Source organism: Amphibalanus amphitrite, unplaced genomic scaffold (assembly GCF_019059575.1).
Source record: "Amphibalanus amphitrite isolate SeventyFive unplaced genomic scaffold, NRLGWU_Aamphi_draft 000127F_arrow, whole genome shotgun sequence".
NCBI classification, from domain to species: Eukaryota; Metazoa; Arthropoda; class Thecostraca; order Balanomorpha; family Balanidae; genus Amphibalanus; species Amphibalanus amphitrite.
Window position 1 is genome coordinate 1,003,505 of NW_024881622.1, and position 20,922 is coordinate 1,024,426.

General features: G+C 53.1%; 1 protein-coding gene across 4 annotated transcripts; it reads right to left on the bottom strand.

The window, feature by feature from the left end:
* Window positions 1-1,075: 1,075 nt before the first annotated feature.
* LOC122381755 (probable nuclear hormone receptor HR38) lies at window positions 1,076-15,832 on the bottom strand. 4 transcript variants are annotated; one of them, XM_043366329.1, is made up of 6 exons: window positions 15,675-15,832; window positions 5,826-5,911; window positions 4,702-5,345; window positions 3,431-4,126; window positions 2,822-3,000; window positions 1,076-2,276 (listed from the first exon to the last, which is right to left on the bottom strand). In XM_043366329.1, exons 1-6 carry the CDS (start codon window positions 15,766-15,768, stop codon window positions 2,020-2,022), a joined length of 1,956 nt encoding a protein of 651 aa, XP_043222264.1. In that variant the 5' UTR covers window positions 15,769-15,832; the 3' UTR covers window positions 1,076-2,019. The 4 variants fall into 4 exon arrangements, with proteins under 4 accessions (XP_043222264.1, XP_043222266.1, XP_043222267.1 ...); XM_043366331.1 differs by lacking the exon at window positions 15,675-15,832 and adding an exon at window positions 9,767-9,937; XM_043366332.1 differs by lacking the exon at window positions 15,675-15,832 and adding an exon at window positions 6,973-7,048.
* Between the last annotated feature and the right edge of the window lie 5,090 nt (window positions 15,833-20,922).

Consider the following 20,922-nt stretch of genomic DNA (forward strand, 5'->3'; position numbering starts at 1 on the left):
ATCAAAAAAAAAAATGACTTCGCTCATGCTGAAAGGCCGATTGCGCTGAGTACCGGGCCGATTGCGCTGAAACTTTGCATGCAGGTAGGCACCCACTAGGCAATGCAGTTCCTTGTCCCACAGTTAGTGTTGCTGCACGTGCGCACGTGCAGGGGTGAGGGTCGATTCCAGATCTTGAGAACGGCTGGACCGATTGTGCTCAAATTTGGTAACCAGTTAGGGACCGGTTAGTAGGATGCCGTGCAAAAGTAAGTTGGGACCCAACTTGCACGTGCGCACGTGCAAGGAGCCGTTTCCAGATCTCGAGAACGGCTCGGCCAATTGCACTCTAATTTGGCACATTGCTAGAGACCGGTTAGTAAGGTGCCGTCACAAGTCAGTTGGAGTACCCATCCCCTCAGAATTTCGCACGTTCAAGGTTCACCCTCTCGCTCCCTCCGTTTGTCGCCCTATACGGCGTTTTACTGGTGTTAATCGTCATATCTGCCGCCATCTACACGTATATTAAATTCATATAGGCTGACTGGGGTGGCCTGGATTTTAATACCCTGGTCAGTGCTCATATAAGTGCTCATTTTTAGTTGCCGTTTTCGCCGACATTCGATGGAATTTGGATGTGAATGACACGCGCTCGCCTCGCGTTACATTTCGTGATGTACATAGATCTAAGATTCGACAGCCTCTTTTAATTTAGCCCCCGGGTCCCGGCTAGTCGAGGCTATGAGCACTGCCCAGGGTTTTTAAATCCAGGCTGCCCCAGTCAGCCTGTAGAATGAATCACTACGTCTTACTGGGTGTTTAAAAGATTACGGTGTTCATGTTGCAAGTATGTTGAAACTCGAAATAGCACCGTATTTATATTCTCTCGAGTTTTGTCAGAACACAACTATTCTAAATGTTTTTTATGAGTTTTTTTTCTGATGGGTACATTTCCTATACCTAATGTATTTTAAGATGTTTGACCTTAAAGCTTTTAAAATTGTTAACGGTGCCAGCATCGTCATTACCACTATTGTTTCATCCGGGTCGCAGGATCCAATGGCGATTTCTGTCGCCAGCTCAGTAGACAGCCGTATACAACGTGTTGAGATTTATTGTTAACAATATATATGTAGTGGGTCAACAACGTATGAGTGGTGCAGCGGCTGGGCTGGACCGGGTCGGGTCGGCAGCAGCGGGCCGAGGTGGCCGCGGGGGCGCGCGGGCCGGCGGCCGGTCCCGGCGCAGCGGGATGTATACTGGCGAGACGCTCGACAAGCGGGCAGCGAGGAAGGCAGCGCGGCAGAGCAGCGGCGCCCACCTGCTCGCTCGCTCGCTCCGACCGCCGCCATGACACCTAGATATGTGGACACGGAAGGCTCGAGTGGCCCTCGGACCGGCGACACACCAAGAACGACTGCGCAGGCACGCGCAGCACGGACCGAAAACGAGGAACATACAACTGCACCGCGCGCTCCGCGAGGGCGCGCGCAGCGCCAATGAAGCCGGCCCAGCGCCAACCGAAACTTATTGCGTACCAGCGGCAACGGATTACACACAGACACAAACACCAATCGAGATTTCAAACCATATTGAGCCAGTAACACAAAAAGCGTGACACCGATATGTACATGTAAAGAGAAAGGCAGCGGGCTAGCCGTAGGCGTCCCGATAGGCGCTCCTCTCACAGCGAACAGGTACACTAGTCAAGGCTGAACGTCCACTCTCGCGCTCTTACCCGCCCTCCCTGCTTGTCTGGCAGTCGCCGATACGTACAAATTCCCGCGCGATAAGTTCGCGTCCTGCGCATTGCGTCCCGGCCGGCCTGCGGCCACAGTTCCACTTCTCACCGACTCACAGCGACTCTCACACGCTCACAGCTGCGGCTGCGCCAGCCAGCGCACATAGGACAGCCGGATAGAGATAGAAAGAGAGCGAGATAGAGGAGAGACAGAGCGCCAGAGAAAGAGAGAGGCAGTGGGCGGCACTGCCTCGCCGTTTTGATTATTTGACCGGCCGGTGGGGTGCGCCGGCTGCCCTTTAGAACGGCAGACCCTGCGCGAACAGACTCTCGATCTGGGGAGGTGCCGGCACCAGGTCCTGCAGCTTCAGGTAGAAGAGGATCTGCAGGCCCTGCAGGCTGAGCGACCGCAGCTCGGGCAGCTTGCCCAGCACCTGCGGCATGTAGGTGGAGGAGCGCTTCACGCCCCTCCCGTAGGTGATGTGGTCGCGCAGGCTGTTGATGATGCGCCCCTGGATCGATTCGATCTTCTGCGGCTCCCTGACGCCGTGACGGTCTGCCGAGAAAGGAACGAAAATGTTAGCTCAAAAGCTATCCACCCAATATCCAATATCCATCGCTTGTGTTCAGCCAATGCAGAAAAACTGCTAAGAGAAACGTAGTTTTGTGTGACAGAAAATCCAATCGTTAACATCATTGAAATAAAGACACAGCGCTACAATACGGGTTCGGTGTATTTTCCCCGTTATCCGTTTACAACGAGACAGAAAACTTATCGGAAGTCGTAAATTCCCACAGTGTGTGATATCAGGGCTGCCATGTAATCCTGTCTGTGCTGACCACGATCTATCCCCGCAAGACTGGTGCAGGTCGGAGACGGCTTTTTTAGTGGCTCCTATCTACGATGATATCACACACAGTCCTATTCCTGAGAACCAGTTGTCAAATTGGCTCAAACGCATCTCACGAGCTTCCAATTAGCCGCGCAATGCTCAAACAGCCACTTAACAGACGTCGATGCATGTCAGCGTTATCTTAACCCACGTCCTCAAAGGTCGCCCCTCGTCACCCAGATCACCTTCTTCACGTCAGCGAACTCACCAGTGATGAGCGTGAGGGCAGCCAGGCAGGCGAAGGACGACACGTCCAGCTCCATGGCTCGGAGGCTGGCCGAAAAGTCCACGATGGGCTGCAGCCAGTTGCGGAAGGTTCTCTCGCACTGCAGGCGGTGCAGCACCAGACCGGTCTCGAACACAAACTTGTCGTCCTGCGGGTTGTACCTGGAGAGGAGAACCGTGGGCGTTAGCTGGCTGATGACCCCGACGCGATCTGGCACTGGTATGCTTGCTGCTGGTGGCGGAAATGATATGCCACGAATGCCAAATTTTGATGGTTTTATGATGCCATATAATTCAAACAAGCTGTCGGTGCAGGTGCTGTCTATGAGAAGCTAATTTTGTCGCTAATCCGTTGTTTTGCTAAAAGCGGAACCCGTCGACGCTGCGAATATAAATCGAATGACTAAAACCAATAAAGATTGGCGGCTGCTGGAAATTCCTGTCACTGTGGTGCATCCAGAACTTTAGCCATTTTAGTCATATCAGTGGGACTGCTCGACAGTAAAAAGAAATGCTCCATCCTAAAAACTGCTATCGGAATAGTAAATCCGCTGAGCACGGCGGCTCTGCGGGCATCGCCGGTTAGGCTCACCTGTAGGCCAGCCGCAAGACGAACAGCTCCAGGGACGCCGACTGGAACAGCAGCTCCTTGTCCTCTCGGCACAGCTCCGAGAAGCCGGGGATGCGCTCGGCGAAGCCGCGGATCACGTCGATCGAGGACGTCACCAGGCTGTAGAAGCGCTGGATGCTGTCCGCCTCGGAGGTGGGCGACTGAGAGCCGTCCGGCACGCGCAGCTGAGAGAAGTCGTGGCTGGCCACGTCCGGAGAGGTGTCCACGTGGGCGCGCACCAGCGCCGTGATGAGCGACACGGGAGGCGACGGCGGCGGCTCCTGTGGCGACTTGGGCTTGCTGGGCAGCCGGCCGCGGCGGCCCTTGAGCGAGTCGGTGCGCACCACCTCACGCACCATCCCGTTCTGGAGACATTTCTGGAAGCGGCAGAACTGACACCGGTTGCGCCGCCTCTTGTCCACCGTGCAGTTCTGGCTGCCGGTGCTGCACACGTACTTGGCGCCCTTCTGGACGGTGCGCTTGAAGAAGCCCTTGCAGCCCTCGCAGGTGCGCACACCGTAGTGCTGGCAGGCGGCGGTGTCGCCGCAGACGGCGCAGAGCAGGGAGGGCGACTTGGGCTTCTGGTCGGTCGGGGAGCCGCGCGCTGACGTGGGCGAGGAGGTGGCGCTGGGAGTGGCCGGCGAGGAGCCGCCGATCCTCATACGCATCATATCCAGCCTGGGGAGAAACGTCACCGTCAGTCTCACGCTAATCGATCGGAAGTCACGATTCGGAAATGCACCGGAATCAAGTTATGATATAATATTAAAAGAATGTTGTAAATTTTGTAAACCATGTGTATTGTGAAGTAATATACGGAACCGTTGGAAGGTTCTCGCGTTTAACATTAAACGGAAACAGCCCAGCCACCGTTGTACCGAACGGAAACATATGTGCTCCGTCATAAAAACCACGACAGTTTGATTGTGATCGTGAGCAAACAACACCGTCTGGGAATTTGCATAGAATTGTTCCCTCGCCACTCAGGTTCCCAGTCATGTGGCGGGAAGTGCAAATATTTGTCTGCGGTATGTTTTCAGTTACCAGCATTAACCTCTCAAACGGGCCGATTGTGTGTAGAATACAGCTATCCAGTCAGTTTGCGGTGGGACAAAAAACTTAATTGGTGTTGCTAGTCAACAGAAGATTAAGCCTCGAGCTATTATCTATGCTACAACCTACAAACAATGATCTCTACCAAGAAATAAGCACACTCTAGGTAACAGCTAGAAACAGTATTTTTAGATACTAACCCGTCCTGTCGGCTGAGGCTAAGCGGCAGGCTGGACCGTCTCGACTTGGCAACTGCTGCCGCGGCCGCCGCTGCCGCGGCCGCCGAGTGTCCGCCGTCCACGCCCGGGTAGGGCGCGGCGTGGCCGGGGTACGGCGGCGGTACGGCCGGCGGGTGGCCCGAGAACGGCGAGTACAGCTCGGTCGGGTAGCGCGGCTGGGCGGCGTACGGCTCCGGCGCCGAGAACGCTCCGCCGCGCTGGTACAGCTGGCTGTAGTCGGCCGTGTAGCCGCCGTACGCCGCGCCGTACTCGGGTGTGGGCTTTTCGGGCCGGTACGGGTACGGCTCGAGCCGTGGCCGCGGCGCGTACGTCTCCTCGAAGCTGGGCAGTGTCATGGGGTCGGCGGCGGGCGGACTGGCGCGCGCCGGCCCGGCCGCCGGCGGACTGGCCGCCGGGGAGCTGTAGAACGGCGGCGGCTTCATGTCCACGGCAGAGGCGAACATCTCCGTCTGCAGGATGTCGGCCAGAGACGTCTCGGCCGGCTCGGCGGCCGCGCTGCACTCGATCAGCGGCTTGAACTCGTCCTGCTGTCCGCCGGCCGAGTAGCAGCCGCTCTCGTACGAGTACGTGTCCGGGACAGCCGAGAAACCCTGCTGGTTGTGCCCCTGCGCGCAAACAACGCTCGCGTCACAGGCGGAATCTGCCAAACTGCAACCAGTTCCTACATGACCAATCCATTAATGCCGGCGTAGATTGAGGCCGAGTTGACCGCGGCATTTTTCCAGAGGCCACCGCTGCTGATGCAAGCTAGCAACTATTTCCAGACAAATGAACGGACAATCTGCGACAAATATCCATTCCATATCAGTGGCAGCGTTGTTAAAGCTAAAAACAATGAGCCAGTGACCCAGGAAATAAAACGTTCCGGGTTTCTTTAAAGGAGAAGTGATTTAATGTCAGAGTAAGAAATGGCCTCATTTACATTGAAATCAGGTCTCTCTCTCTCTCTCTCTCTCTCTCTCTCTCTCTCTCTCTCTCTCTCTCTCTCTCTCTCTCTCTCTCTCTCTCTCTCTCTCTCTCTCTCTCTCTCTCTCTCTCTCTCTCGCTCTTTCCTCTCTTCATCTCCCTCTCCACTTTTCTCTTACCTGTGGCTGGAGAAGGAGCATGCTTTGCGCCGGACTACTGGTGCTCGAAGACCAGTGGGACGTGGCAGAAGACTGAACAGACGGTCCTGTAACAGAGAGATACCGTTCGTTAGCGCTGCACTGACCAATCTACAACCGAGCCAAACACAAACACCGTCTTTCACATAACCGGCTGACCAGGGAAAGACGCAACCGGTCTCCAGTGTCAGAGAGTTCAACATTCCAAGCATCCCCGAACGTCTCCAAACAAGTTCTGTAATCCGGCATCGTACCACATATCTATTCGTACCCTAACCGCCTAAATTCAGGAAACGGTCACCGCTCGCGGTTCAATAAGCACCCAAATACGTACGGGCGAACGCGCTTAGAGGCCCTGCAGTCATCAGGCCGTCTTGACACGCGAACTGCTCAATGGTTGCAGCTGGGCGCGCGGAGCGCCGGACACTAAGGCCACAAATGCCGATCACGACACCGCGAGCCGGGCGGACACAGAGCTGCTTTGATTTCCGAGAGCTGGGTGAGAGGTATGAGATGTGAGTGAGTTAGGATCGAGGAGTTGGGTGATGGAGTTCAGGTGTTACGGTGCAGGTGAGCTGGGTGGGACGAGCGGTCGGAACGCAGGTACGCAGGGGGCGCCACGGGCGGTGCGTTGGCGGCGCTACGAGCCGATGAGGCCCGTACGGAACTCGTCTGAACGGGACGGAGTGCCCAGCACGAGCGGCGCCGGACCGAGTGTCCGCAGAGTGTCGGACGGAGTGTCGGACGGAGTGCCGGCAGAGTGTCGAACGGACTGCGGTGGTGACGGCCGCGGCTCCGGGTGACGACTGGAGCCCGCCGGCGCCGCCGCCGTCACCGGGGAGCTGTCAGTTGGACAGGTGATTCAGAGCGGACGGCTGACAGCCCCCGTGGGCGGCCCGGTGTCTGTCACTCTTTGTGGCGCCTCTCTCCCCTCGTGGCCGCGCCGCGGCGCGTGGCGGCTCGGCACGGCTCTGACGGTAGCGGCGCCGGGGAGAATAGGACGGCGGTGGGGATGTGACGGACACAGAATGACGAGTGGACAGACTGGCGCCACGCGGGCGAGCAACAGGTCGCTTTGGGGCGCACGTGAGCCAACGCAAACGTAAACGATAGCATAAATATGACTCACAATGGGCTTTGTCAACTGTCATGCAATACTGTGCTCAGTCGCGAGATGAAGTCAGTCCCGTAAGCACTATACAACCGAATGTGACAGGAAACTTTACTCATTTACTACGTCCGCCACGTGCATCAAATCACCGTCTAACTTCCTGGACCTACATCCACCCACCGGCCCATTATTGAGTTTTTACTGGACATCGCTCAGTCGCCCCAATAAAGACGGCTGGGCGGCGGCGGCAGTCTGCGGTCGACCGGCTGTCGGACGGAGGTGCCACTACCGGTCGGCAGCATCGATCCGTTCCGAGTCCGCCGGCGCGATGACCTGGTTCCGGTCCCCGTGCTCGCCCAACTCATGACCGAGGGGGTGCGGAGGGGGGCGGGGGCGAGGATCGATGCCGGGCAGTGCAGCGGCGCGCGCTGGCTTCGCGCTCTCGGCACGTGTCTGTGACCCGCGGCCGGATCGAGATGTACGGGTTTGCCGCCGCCGCTGGGACGCACTCTGCCTTGCAATGAGGTGCGCCGCCGCCCCGGTGGCCGCAGGTGGGGATCAGGAGACCCGTCCGGGCCCGGACGGGTCTCCTGGTGGGGGCTCCAGGTTAATGACCAGGCTGGGGCAGAGCCCGGCCGAGCCTCTGACTGGTGGCCCGTTCGAGAGAGTTCGCCACCGCTGGGAAAAGGTGACATTTTAAGGACACTGAAGTGCTCTTCATGCGGTAATGGAGGTGGCCCCGAGGCTCTCTGATTGAGGCTAATGAGAATGAACGAGAAGTGAGTGAGCGTGCTGAGTCTGTGCCAATTCACGATGGAGATGTGAATAAATCTGCGTTACCTATATTGCAATGTAATAAACTATCTTTGCGACAGTTATCTATAAAATACCTGCCGTCCTTTGGTCCCGTTACACACGGTAAAGAAAGCTTGCACGAATCTTCCAGCGATCAGTGACTTATGGTCAAAGTGGGAACGGTTGTAAACTTATATCGATCAAAGCCAGATTTTAATGAGCAAGCCCTCTCATAGTATTTCAACGAACCAAATATGCAAATTCCATTAATAGCAAAGCAATCTATACGAAATAATGATGGGACTAACGATGGTCAGAGCGATTAGAATTTATCTCGCCAGGCGCCATTCCATAGATTGCATTAATAAATCTATCAACAACTTGCAATATGAACTATGGTCGCTAATGAAGACTCACTCGAGCAAGTAGCCATTGATCATATGGCACATCACGTCCACTTCCGCCTTCCCTGCCAACACCATCCATCAGACAGAGAGTAATTTGTCCCAGCCATACCCTCTCTCACCCCGCTCCATCAGAAGTATCCCTCCCCGTACCTACCCCTCCGGCCAGTCCCCACCCAGTCGTGTATATTTCCTTAAAGGGACCCTCCCACCTTAACATTAGTTTTGAGTTGAGATAGCCAAGTTTGCGGCCAGGCTCAGAAACCACCATTTATCCTGGTCGCAACCCCCGCAGCTTTATGGTGTTCAAGAAATTTCTTCCCTTTACTTGCAGGGTGGGACCAGCGTGGTCCCTATCTCTTAACCATTACGGGAATCTGATGACGTCATCAGGCTTTCGAACGTCCGTTAAATGTTTGACTAAAACGTTTTGTAGGACGCGGTGGAATATGCTGCTTTGCGCGCAACAAATGCCGCACTTTCAAATAAAGTCGCTAGGAACAGCGGAGATCCCAAAAAGTAAACAAAAGTAAAAGTCTAATATCTTGAAAACCGGTGAATATTTTTCGATGAAATTTGGTAGATATTCGTTTTTGCTCTTTCTAAACCGAGCGACATCACTTTCATGCCAATTCATTAACTTCTTTGAAGGTGGGAGGGTCCCTTTAACTACCGCCCTCCCCCGCAATAACAAATATCGCGGTAACTCGGCGAGCAACTGCGGCCGGTCAGGCTAATGACGCGGTCTGACGTCTAATGACCCGGTCCGCCGGACGCGGCCCCGCCGAGCCGGTGACACTCCCGGCGCCGGGCCGGGAGCGCACCCAACAGCCATGAACCGTCGCCGGTCAGCCTTGACCATCCCATCGGGACTCTGACCGCGCGGGTCTGTTTATAGTAACTGATGTTGATGCAGAATGCAGATTCAGCTGCAGACGGTCTAAAAATAGCCGCCAGGACTAGGACATTAGGAAACGCCGTCATGCCGGCGCTTGCGGTATGCACCTAGACGTCTATCGCTGCCATCGGGAATACTATCGTGACTTGCATGCCTCATTGGCGATTCAGGATTGAACCCATGGTTGTATCCAAGAAGGCTCGGGTCATAGACGGGTGCAGTTGTAAATATACGTGCGCTGCTTTTTATTTACAAAATTAAGTTTTAAGTCAAAGATTGACGTTTCTTTATAAACAATTTGAAATCTCACGGGTTTTCGAAGCGGATACAAGATAAAACTGAAAAGATTTTAGCCACCGAATACTTCTACTTGTTTGAGCAATGAATTGTTTTTATCATTTATCAATCACCACCCTACTTGATGGCTTAGATCGTTTTAAAAAATACGAAACAAGTCAAAATTACTTTTGCGGGAGTTCACTTTTCAAACCACGAATTCAATACCAGTACCGACTACCGTGTCCTCTAATTTCAGCGATGTGAATTAAATGTGAGCAGTATCCATTAGCACTTTGTAGCTTCTTTAAACAAGTAATTATTACACGACTAAGCCAAAGTCTGTCTTCCAGACGAACAGAACGGTCAGACTCCCCTTCCCCAAACGCAGCGCACGCACTATCCCCCTCCCACCCCTTTCCTATCCGATTTATCTCACCTGGACCCCTCAGACGAGGGCTGTGCCCGCGGGCTCGTCCTACCCGGTCACCTGGCTCTGACCCAGCGCTGACCCGGTCTCCACCGATTGCTGAGACAGATCTGCACGCGTCCACCCCCCGACCAGCCAGGAGGAGCACAAGCAACAGACTACCGTCCAGACGAGCCGAGCCAAGACGGCGCGCTGGCCCCGCCTCCGCCGCCGCCGCCGTGTGTGACGTCACATCTGCAGTGTGACGTCACAGTTGACGCCCGCCCCGCCTGGAGGGCCATCAAAGCGTTTGACGTCACAGTTTGACGTCACACCTTGGATCGATGCCGGTGCGGGTGGCCTGTTGCCAGGCCCGCGGGCGACCGGGGGTCGACCCGTCGGCGGGGTGGGTGTGCCACTGGAGGAGCCTGAGGCGGAGGGACCGGACGGAGACCTGCCCCCTGCCCTGGGGGTAGGGATAGAGAGATGCGAGGGGTCCTGCCGGAAATGTCACCGGTAGTGGCCGCTGGAACCACAGAGCCGGACGGTGTGTGCGGATGCGGGTCAGCTCAGGTGCCTCAGAACAGGTCACGGAGCCAGTTGGCCAACACCGGACTCAGGATTGGCAGGAGTCGCTGTGAGTGGTGCCAAGATACCGAAGCACAACTTTAGGCCCAAGGTGATGACGTCATAAACGCCGCTGACCCCGCCAGGTCAGGTGACCGAGGTGCGCAGGTGACCGGCTCCAGAACTCTGACCGGCGTGTCACCCATCACCGGTCATACACCGCATCGTCAGACCATTACCCAGCCGATATATCTAATCACCGCCTATCGTTAAATCTCCCCGGCGAGAGCCGAACGTACCGAGTTCCGAGTCCGAGTCAGGTTCCGAGTCGCAGCCCATAGTTTCCAGCTCAGTACCGAGTCGGTTCAGCTCGAACAGAAGCGACTCCAAGTCGTCACTGGGCGAGAGACAGCACATCTTGCCTCCTCACTGCCGCTGGCGTCGCGCGCAACTAGCGCGGCGCTCCGATTGTCGCCTGTTTATAGGAAGCTTCTTGTGTCGTCACCGCGTGTGCCCTGCCGCGCGCGTCACGCCGGGCACCGCGCGGCCCCCGAGGGCTGACGAAGGGGTAGGCTGTGACAGCGGCGCGCCGGACACGGCCGTCCCAGCGCGTGGCGCTCGCCGGGGGTGGATTTCCCGCCCGAGCAGCACCGTCTAATCTCGTGTGAACCCCCTGATGCGCCGAAGACGGTCTCGGGAGTGACTGAGCGGTGGTATTTGTTGTGGGCGGCTCTGGTAGACCGGGGGGAAATCGAGCGCGGAGGAAGGTCGCCGAGTCTGGACTGTAATTGTTCCTCGCAGAAGGGAAAATGGAGGGGAGCGCGGAACGTGAAACTAACGGCGCGCCGAGGCCTTCTTGTAGGCAAAATTAGTAATTAGCAGTCAGGAATAGAAATAGAAGCGGTCGATAAAGGAAAGTGTATAACAAACTGCACAGGACATGATTCTGTAAAGAAGTATTTGCGATTCGCAGTTGATGCGCAATTTGTACGGTGCATTGTTACTACTATTGCAAGTTCCTAGAGTGTTATTAAGAGGCAGAAAAATATTGCTATATATATAATTCATAAATAGATCCAAATCACTATAACAAACCACCAGCACCACAAGGCCGAAGCATTGCTAAACAAAATTGGTGGCATGCAAAGCAATAGCTACCTATATTGGAATGTGCTGTTTATACCTACCAAAAGGTCGAACAGAACATTTTTTCATGATACAAATAGAACACGCTTCTGATAAAGACTTAGCTATTTAGAAAACAATTTTCACGTTTAAAACTTTGTCTAGACGCAAATGTGCCTCAGAGGTCATTGACGCAGTTAGTACAACCAGGCATGGTCATTGGTCAGATAAGCAAGCCTTACTTGTTTTTGCATTTGAGTACATAGATGAAGAAATGATTATTGGGTACGCTATGAATGCATGGTTTGAACGTTTCACGCACCGAAAACTGAAAAGCATAGTTGTTCGCTATTGACGTACGTCGTACAGTAATACAATTTGAAAAAGGCAGAAACTATCATTTCACGGTGACTCGAGGAAAAAATATGGTCCGTGGGTCGAACTTTCACTCCTAGTTCGTATGTTATCAGTGTGTATATCTCACGCAGCTGGTACCAGTGAATGGTTGAGGCCCTCTCAGGTAGGTAGGTACCCTCTGAGGCCCCCACCCCTGAGGGCCACCGGCAGCGGCTGAGACGGCGGCGGCGCGCCAGCCGTGGTCCGGCCACCGCCCGCCGATACATAAACACACGCCCGAAACAATGCGCCGTGCCGTCGCCGCCGACACTTGGCTGAGGTGCGCCGTCGGGTGACGTCAAACTCAGGTGTGACGTCGTTCATTGACGTCACACACTGCGGCAGAGCCGTCACGCCAGCTGGCGTGTGTGACCGTCCTAAAGCCGATGGTCGGTGCGCCGACTCCGACTAAAGCCGACCGACCGGCAGCGAACAGCTGACCGACAAACGGTCGATGCTCGCGCCGGCCCGCTAGGCCGGCCACCAAATGGGGAAAATTCGCTCCCATTTTCGATGGTTTTCGCGTGATTTGATTCGTCCGCACACGTGGTGCATACGTGAAAGACGAGTTAAGAATTGGAGCGGCTCAGAAGCCAAGGACGGGGCCGGAGCCAGTGATGGGAAACGCTCCGAACAACCGCTGTCCGAGTCTAAGAACGGCGGAGTGGAAAGCCCACCGATTTTGAGTAGAAGCGAGGCAACGGCGAGCGTATTGTACCTAGATGCTTGTTATGATGCGTAACGGAAAGTGATGAAACAGTCACTGTTATTTGTATTGACGGCCATTACCAATCAAAGCAGCTCCGAATCTGTGGTATCCTGCAATACAGTGCTCGTCCGACGGCTAGACAAGCCAACAACTACCGATATTCTCTCATCAAATTATTCCACTACAGACCAAAGTAACATTTCCTTTCTTCCCATCTGAATCGCACTATCTTTTATCCATGCCCCTCTCTAAACGTGCGCTCGGACGGGCACGAGAAACAAGCCCCGTTCGCACGGGCGATCCCGGACGTCAAGCTTCTGCTCCACCGGACTGGTCTCGTCGAGATGTGAACGAGGCTTTATTACGGGCCGCTCGCGCCACCCCGGCTCCGCGGGCCGATATTGAAGGACGAGAGACAGGCGGATGTGCGAGGGACGACCGCTTTAACGATGGACGGCTGAAGAATGACGATTAATTCAGAGTTTTCAATTGTCGTTTTACCCGCCTTTTACGACTGTTAAGAAGGTAGACAATGGGGCGGAATCGCCCCCTTCCCCCCCCCCCTTCCCAGCGGGGCGTGGGTCGTGGGCTTACCACTGACGGCTGACGACTTATGAGAGACGATTGACGATAGGCAATTTATGAGTGACGAATGACGACAGACCGATGGACACACACCGCCAGACCGACAGACCGACAGGCCGACAGACTGACAGACTGATAGATCGGCAATCGACAGACCTACAGACCGCGAGACCGACAGATCGTTAGACCGACAGACCGTTAGACCGACAGACCGTTAGACCGATAGACCGATAATCGACAGACCGACAGACCGACAGACCGACGGTCGACGGACACACACACCGATAGACAGATAAACCGACAGACCGATAGACCGATAGACCGAAAGACCGACAGAGTGGCAGACTGACAGACTGAGGGAAAGACAGACTCACAGACCGGCAATTCAACAGACCGACAAACCGACAGACTGAAAGACCGATAGACCGAAAGACCGACAGAGTGGCAGACTGACAGACCGAGGGAAAGACAGACTGACAGACCGGCAGACCGACAAACCGACAGACTGAAAGACCGATAGACCGCAAGACGACTGAGGATGGAGGACTGACGACAGCTCGACAGATTGATAGACCTGCAGACCGACAGACCGTCAGACCGACAGACCGTCAGACCGACAGACAGACCGAGAGACCGGCAGACTGACAGACCAGCAAATCGACAAACCGACAGACTGATAGTGATAGACCGATAGACCGGCAGATAAACCGAAATATAGACAGACCGACAGACGATTAGTGAGACGATTAACTATTAGCGACAGACGACTGACTGACAGACGGCTGAGGGCCGTCACGATCACCACGTCATAAAATGACCGACTAAGAGCAAATTCATTCAAGGCAAAAGGTGCATCGCTAGTTCCAGCAGATCAATTTTGGTATAACATTTCTCCAAGTTAACGGTAGGATTAATCCCTCAATAGGCATCAGACAGGTTTCATTTACGCTTGACCTGATTGCCAAAGGATTATCTTCCCTAGTGCCTTTTAAAATTTACTCAAGCATATAATCAAACATTTTGAGTGAGAGTTCCACGACTTTCGTATTTCTCGGGGCCTACGTCCTACATCTTTTATCCTCGTCAACTATTGCCTTTTTATGGTGCTACGAATACAAGCATTCTTTCACGTAGCGACGCGACGAAATAATCTTTTTCATCTCCTCTACCCTGCCGGTTTGCTCTGAGCCCAACCTACAAAAGATGGTATCCCGGTCCCTGCAGTAAATCCGTGCACCGTCTCGGCAGTTGGGCCTCCTCTCCAGCCCATGCCGGGGACTCAGATGGCGCCACTAGCCGGGTGCACTCTCGAGCGCACTTCAGTGACTCGGGCAGGGATATTTCAGATGTAGGGCACCGTATCAATCGATGAACAAGCCGGGCCCGGCGGTATGCGCATATAGATTGACTCGCTAATCGTTGTTTTCCTATGTTTTAACTTTTAATTATTGAAAATTAGATATTTGCCGTTTTCACGACGGCTATCTCATACACACTTGGTGCAGATTAGATGCAAACTGTGTGCATATTTGGTCAAATTAGGTTCAGTGTTTCCTAAAAGTCGGGTTGTTCAGATGCTTATGTGCCTCATTTTTTAAATTATCAGACATTATTTTCTATTATAACACTGAACTAAATTCATGATACCTACTACGAAGATGCCTATTTATTGTAAAAGAGTTTTGGTGCATATTTGGTCATATTAGGTGCATTTGCCAGATAGCCCGTCGTGAAAACGGCTGTTCTAGTATATTTTTTAAAGACGCTCCTTCTTATCTCAGTTCACTATTATATCGAGTGAATGAATTAGGTTAGGACTATTTAGAAATAATTAAGAGTTTTGGGCCAATTAAGGCGGAATGTAAAAACACAGTGCTATAAGAGGCAGTTATTTCAATAAAATCAGCAGATGATGTCACTCAAGTGCGATAGTTCCAGTTTTTAAACAATTAAACAGGCATGCTATTTGATCATAAATAACGTAATCGGTTATCACTCAAAGTTCAAACTAAGCTTGCAAGTTGCAAGATCTCTTGAAATATGCGCAAAACGGAATGACAACTCAGTTATGTTATAACAGTTACAGAAAGCAAATATCAAGTAAAAAGGCACTTCAAGTAAAAACCATTAGTTTGAATGTCGGAAAGACCATGCATTCATCCGTCTTATTCGCACTTTTTATGAGCAGCATGCATTCGAGCAAAAAGGTCCGTGCGGGAAAGAAAAGACAAACGACTTTCACACGGGTCTGGACACTTTTAAAGTTATTAGGCGTTAATAGTGAAACTATCGCATGCCATGCCATCGGTAGCGGCTGAATGACCCTACTGGAACGGTCACTTCACGGCGCGGCACCGGGAACATCACGGACATATGACGTCAAACAACAGGTCTAGCACGTGCTGTCGCTGCAAGTCGCTGCCAAGTAGGTACGTGCTGCCGTTATAGCATGACGGTCATAAGCAGCTAGCAAGTGGCTTCAAAACACGAACTGGGTCCGCGCCGTCCGCCGTCGGGGGCGGGGCGGGGCGGGGCGGGGGAGGGGGCAGCGCGTACCTGCAGTCTCCTCGTGGCCAGAGGACGCCTCACTGCTGCTCCTGGCGAACGGTGGCCGAGGGGAGTCCGCCGAGCTACCGCCCTGGCATCGCATGTACGCCCTCCTCCTGCGCTAGCCGGGCCCCGCCTGCACCTCGCCCGCCACCCAGATGCCAAGTATGACGTCGCTCGCCGCCCCGTCCGCTTAAGAGCAGCCAGGTATGTGACGTCATACAAGTGTGACGTCATATGTACCAGCCAATGCCAGCGGAGAACGGCTATGACGTCACTACCAGCAGCGCCAATCGGCGACGTCGCCAGCTGGTCGGCCACCGGAAGGTATGACGTCACACTCGGCCAGGTGGATATGACGTCACTCGGGGATCGATACGGGCCGCCGTCGGTCGTCGTCCACGACGGGGCCGTCGTGGGTCTCGCAGAGGCAGCGGCGCCCTGCATAAGAGATGGCCGGGCGGCGGGCGGCGCCGACGGCGACGGAGCGTGCTATAGGCCGCCGGAAATGGGCGCCGCCGCCGCCGCTCGGAAGGAAGCGGCGCCGCGGCTTCCGAGTCGGCCGAGCCGGTGTCAGCGGCAGGTGAGAAGATTGGACGCCGAACAGCTCGGAGCTGACAGAGCGCCGCTTCCTGTGCCCTCCTGCTACCGGTGTGCTCTTCCGCCAACATTTAGATGTGGTCTCGCTGATAAGTATGCTCCGAAAGTAAAGCACTGCTTTCTGTTTCGCAAACATGAAACAGGAATCAAGAATCGAAGAACCACATCAAATTACTCACGGTAGTCCCTCCCCTCCACCCCATGGCACCAGTTGCTGGGCTTCTGGCATGTTCCGTAGATCACGGCAGCAGGGTTACATAGGTGTAGGGCAGCGTCATCACGAAGTTGCTGGACGTGTGGGTGGAGACTGGAGAGTCGGTGAGAAGTTGGACCGTGGCCGCCACACCGGCAGAAGTTGTCGAAAGAGGGGTAAAGTACATGCACAGTCGAGTTGAAGTTACGGGGAGAGATATAGCGGGTAGAGGGGCTAACGGCACGTCAGTAGGATAGAGGTGACGTTGCCATGGGAATGTTACAAGTCACACGTCATAACGTAGCCAAGGTGTAAACGTAACCAAGGAAAGCAGTACCAAGGCGACGTGATATATCGCAACATTACGTCACCAAGATAGCATTTCAAGCCACAACGTCGCAACCAAGAAGGACGTTATGTTACGACATAGCGTCACGTTAAAGCATCACTTTTGTTTGTTTATTTTGCTGGGTTAGACCCTTCCGGTCTGACGAGACCGTTGCAGAGCCGGAAGGATGGTATAGGAATTAGGTGACATCCGGATTGGTTTCGTCTGGGCGAGCATCCTAGTGAGTCGTCGGGGCTGAGCCGTCCAGTGCACGGGCCACCCAGCTGAAAACACTCACTGCCTCCGGCTACAGGCGTGCTCTACGGGAGCTTCCCGCATGGGATAGAGTTGCCCGTCCAGCCTGGAGCAGGGGGTTGGGGCGTGGAGGAGAAGGATTTGACTTTCCTGAGGATGGAAAAGACGGAACGATGAAAAACATAACATCAGCGCCAATTTACTGCGCTTTATACTTCACAGCGTCACGTCACCAAGAGACGATGCTAAAGGCTACACGACACTCATCGGGGGCTGTCCCAGTTAGCAGAGCCCGCTGCGCTGTTCATGATAGCATTGCAGCGCCATTTCAAATATCATATTACCTGGCCGGGTGCAGTCGGAAGTGCGTCCGACACATTCTGCACATCCGACTGGTCGGCCGGGTGGGTCCCGAAGGGCGGCACCTTCCTGGAACGAGCTGCCGAGAGTGGGAGGCCTCAGCCCGTCGACCTGACATGAAGGGCAGGTCAAGGTTCAGCTGCAGCTTCCCGTTCAGAGGCGCTAAATGCGGCCGGTTGTATCACGGATATGTTGGTGCAACAACGATGTAGGCGAGGAAGGTGAACTGTCACCAGTGGCGGCGGAAAACCATCAATTAAGAGTGGCACTGCCGACTTTTGGTCCCATTCTTTCCATTCTTTCCATGCAACGCCCATAGGGCTAATGTTAAAATGCCAAAATCAAAGGGGGCACGGTGCCCCGGTGCCCCCCCCCCTCCCCCCGTTCCGCCGCCTATGACTGTCAGCCATCCTAAGACGGTTCCGCGGTAATCGAACCAAGAGGTCGATTTACTTAATTAAGTCGACCTCTTGAAGAAGCCCCGGTTGGATTTGATTTGGGCAGGATATTTGATAGATTATTTTCCAATATTTGATTTTACTTGCTTTCTGCGTCTGCCCTTCCAGCATTGACAGAACCTCGCTTTGCTGATAGATCTATGCATTGCAATATTATATTATATATTACATAACAGTCATTTGTATACCTATGCTTGATCTTGAAATTCATCCCTAGTTAGGCATTGTTAGACAAAAAGTAAGAGACAAAAAATGACTACAAAGATGAAGAGATAAAAGAGGTAAGAGATAAAAAAACTTTTAACTAAACATGTCAATAGAAATCGTGCACATCGTACGACATGAGATGGAGTTGGGTCAGCGAGAGAGGATTCAGATTCGAAGTCGCTTATAGTCGGTCTCCACTCCGAATCCATACATACATAGATAGGAACTAGGTACGACGGATTATCCCATGCCTCCCAGATATCAGAAATGACAAACAAAAGGTGATTGCCTTTCTTCCTAGTATCTATCGGTGCCCATTAACGAAATCACTGCGTGTACGAAGGCCAGCTCACTATGTTTGGCTGGCTAAGCTCCGTCCCGAGCCCCGGAGCTGGTTCGGCCGAGCGGGCGTGTCTCAGAAGCGGCCTCCCCTCCCGCCGGAAGGCCTCCGCCGGAAGGTCCTGCGGCGGCGGTCACACGACACACTGCACGTGTCGGTGCCCCCGTCGGAGCTCTGATCCACCAGTGACGTCATAGTTCGCGTCTGATCGCAGTCTGATTGGCTCCGAGCCTGTCGTCGAATGTGTGGGAGCCTGACTGTGATGTATCGATGGCAGCGCGTCTTATTCTGGCCGCACCGGAAGGACACGATGCTGAGCTCTCGCTTTCAGGTGAATGAATATAAATTGTAGGGGAAGGTGGGGTAAGACGGACCAGCTAAGGTTTGAGGCCGCATATCTTGCTACACTGCTCTCGTAATTCATATTATTTATAGTCTTCGGAATGCTCAATCCTTCCTCTGTTGATATGTGTAAAGACTAAATTTCAAATTAAAGACATCTAGGTGGTGGATGCTCTTAAAGAGGGACATGTCAAAAACTCAGACAAGAAAAAAAACGTGGGGTAAGACGGACCACCCAGCAGTGCCTGATATCCGTTCATGTGTGTTACACTTCTGCTCTGTACTCTTGTAAGAAAAAGTAACCAGAATGGTAAAATAACAAAATGAGCCTTTATTCTTTACTCATGTGTGATGGAAATGCAGCTAAAAGCTGGGAACATGTGAGTTGATTGTCGTTTGGCATGAATGCATGCTAACTGAGCACTTGCATGCATGGCTCACATGCAACAAAGACTCCTTCCTGAAAAATTAGCTTACTTAAACTTGTGTCAATGTTTTGGAAAAGAACTTTCCATATGCAGGGTACAATGGACCACCACAGGGTAAGATGGACCACAGTGGTCCGTCTTGCCCCAAATCTAAATTCTGTCATTATCATGACGTATATGTCAAATAGCCCAACATTGCAAAACCTTGCCTTTCCTAAAGTGTGACTATAACTAAGTTTATAACTTTATTCTTCACAGTTAAGTGCAAAATAGAAACTAATCATGCAAGAAAGGCGCCGTAATTGAATCACCCGTAGACCTCTCATATTAGATCGGTTTGACGAAAAACAACATTTTTCTCAATAACTCAAAAGCTATGCATCCTAGCAGCATGAGCTCAAGGTGGCCATTGTTACGAAGGAAAACAAACATAGTGAAGGCATAAAGCAGTAGATACCAGCAGCGGTTCAGCCGGGAGGGCTGGTGGTCCGTCTTGCCCCGCTGGGCCGTCTTACCCCACCTTCCCCTATGTATGGCGAGAAAAGAGAGTAATTTCACCACATAGCTGCATATGTGCATGCATATATGCACAACGCAGGTACACCGTGCATACTGCATATTGCATACAATTGCACATCACGCCCTATTGCATAAGTTACCGTATGGGTACACGCATAATCTGAGTTGACTGCTGCTGATGGCTGATGATGCTGGTGATGATGATGATGAAAATAATAATAATGGTGGTGGTTTTGACGTGGTGAGTGACGAGAGCCATTGAATGGTTCAGAAGCGGCAAGATGAGGCCGTCAGCATTCATCATAATCATCATCCTCATCATGGTGATCACCGTCATGTTCACCAACATTTTAACTAGGTACTCTTGCATACTTAAGATTTCTACAAAGCGTGGAGATTCACCGAAATGCTCCTGTGCGTTTCAATTTTTTGCTTTTGCAATTAATTACTTCCCGGTGCCTGAAATGCTCGGCATTGTATATAATCGGAGTTATGTAAGGAAGCAAGCAAAGCGCCAAACAAATTAGCCTTGGGTACGGGTTCATGCAGAAGCCTTGTTTTCTTCTGGCATTTATCAACGAGTTTTTTTTGCAATAGAAACTACCAGGCAGCTTCTGAACTCATGTGTAAACCTGTTGAATCTTAGATTTCGGAAAAGTGACTTTCACAGCTCAGGGTATATTGAATGCACATTGCACACCTTAGGTATCTGTTAGCCGGCTTTAGACGTGCTTCTTTTTTGGAAAACAAATAACACAGCCTAGCAGAGACTGATCCACAACCGTCCACAACCTCATTCCCATTTCATCGCTGTCCCCCCTCCCCCTAGTTACACGTGGACGCATGACATGACAGCCCCGGCACGTGGTGGCACGTGACCAGTGTGAGATAATGTCTACGGCACGCCACCTCGGCTAGTTCATCTCCAACAGACGACCCTCCGCCGATGGAGCCGAATCGACTCTGGTGTAACGACCAGCTCCGACCCGGCGGCCGCTGTCTCCACTCAGTCGAACCAGTTTATTTTGGCTGGAGCCGACCGCTTTTGTTTGGTCAGTGGGGCTGAGACGCGCCCCGTGCGCCGCCCGAACCATCGGAAACCACCTGTCTGGATCCAGTCCCTGCCGCAATTATCTAGAGAAGACCGGCAACCGCATACATTTGTATTATCCCTCCCTGTGTCTGTCCGTTTGTGTGTCTGTCTGCGTGTTTGTCTGTCTGTTTGAC

Coding starts and splice junctions, on each gene's coding strand:
- LOC122381755 (XM_043366329.1), bottom strand. CDS start 15,768: ATGCGATGCCAGGGCGGTAGCTCGGCGGACTCCCCTCGGCCACCGTTC. Junction 3,001..3,430: donor GTCTTGCGGCTGGCCTACAG/GTGAGCCTAACC, acceptor TCTCCTCTCCAG/GTACAACCCGCAGGACGACA. Junction 2,277..2,821: donor TGCCCTCACGCTCATCACTG/GTGAGTTCGCTG, acceptor CTTTCTCGGCAG/ACCGTCACGGCGTCAGGGAG.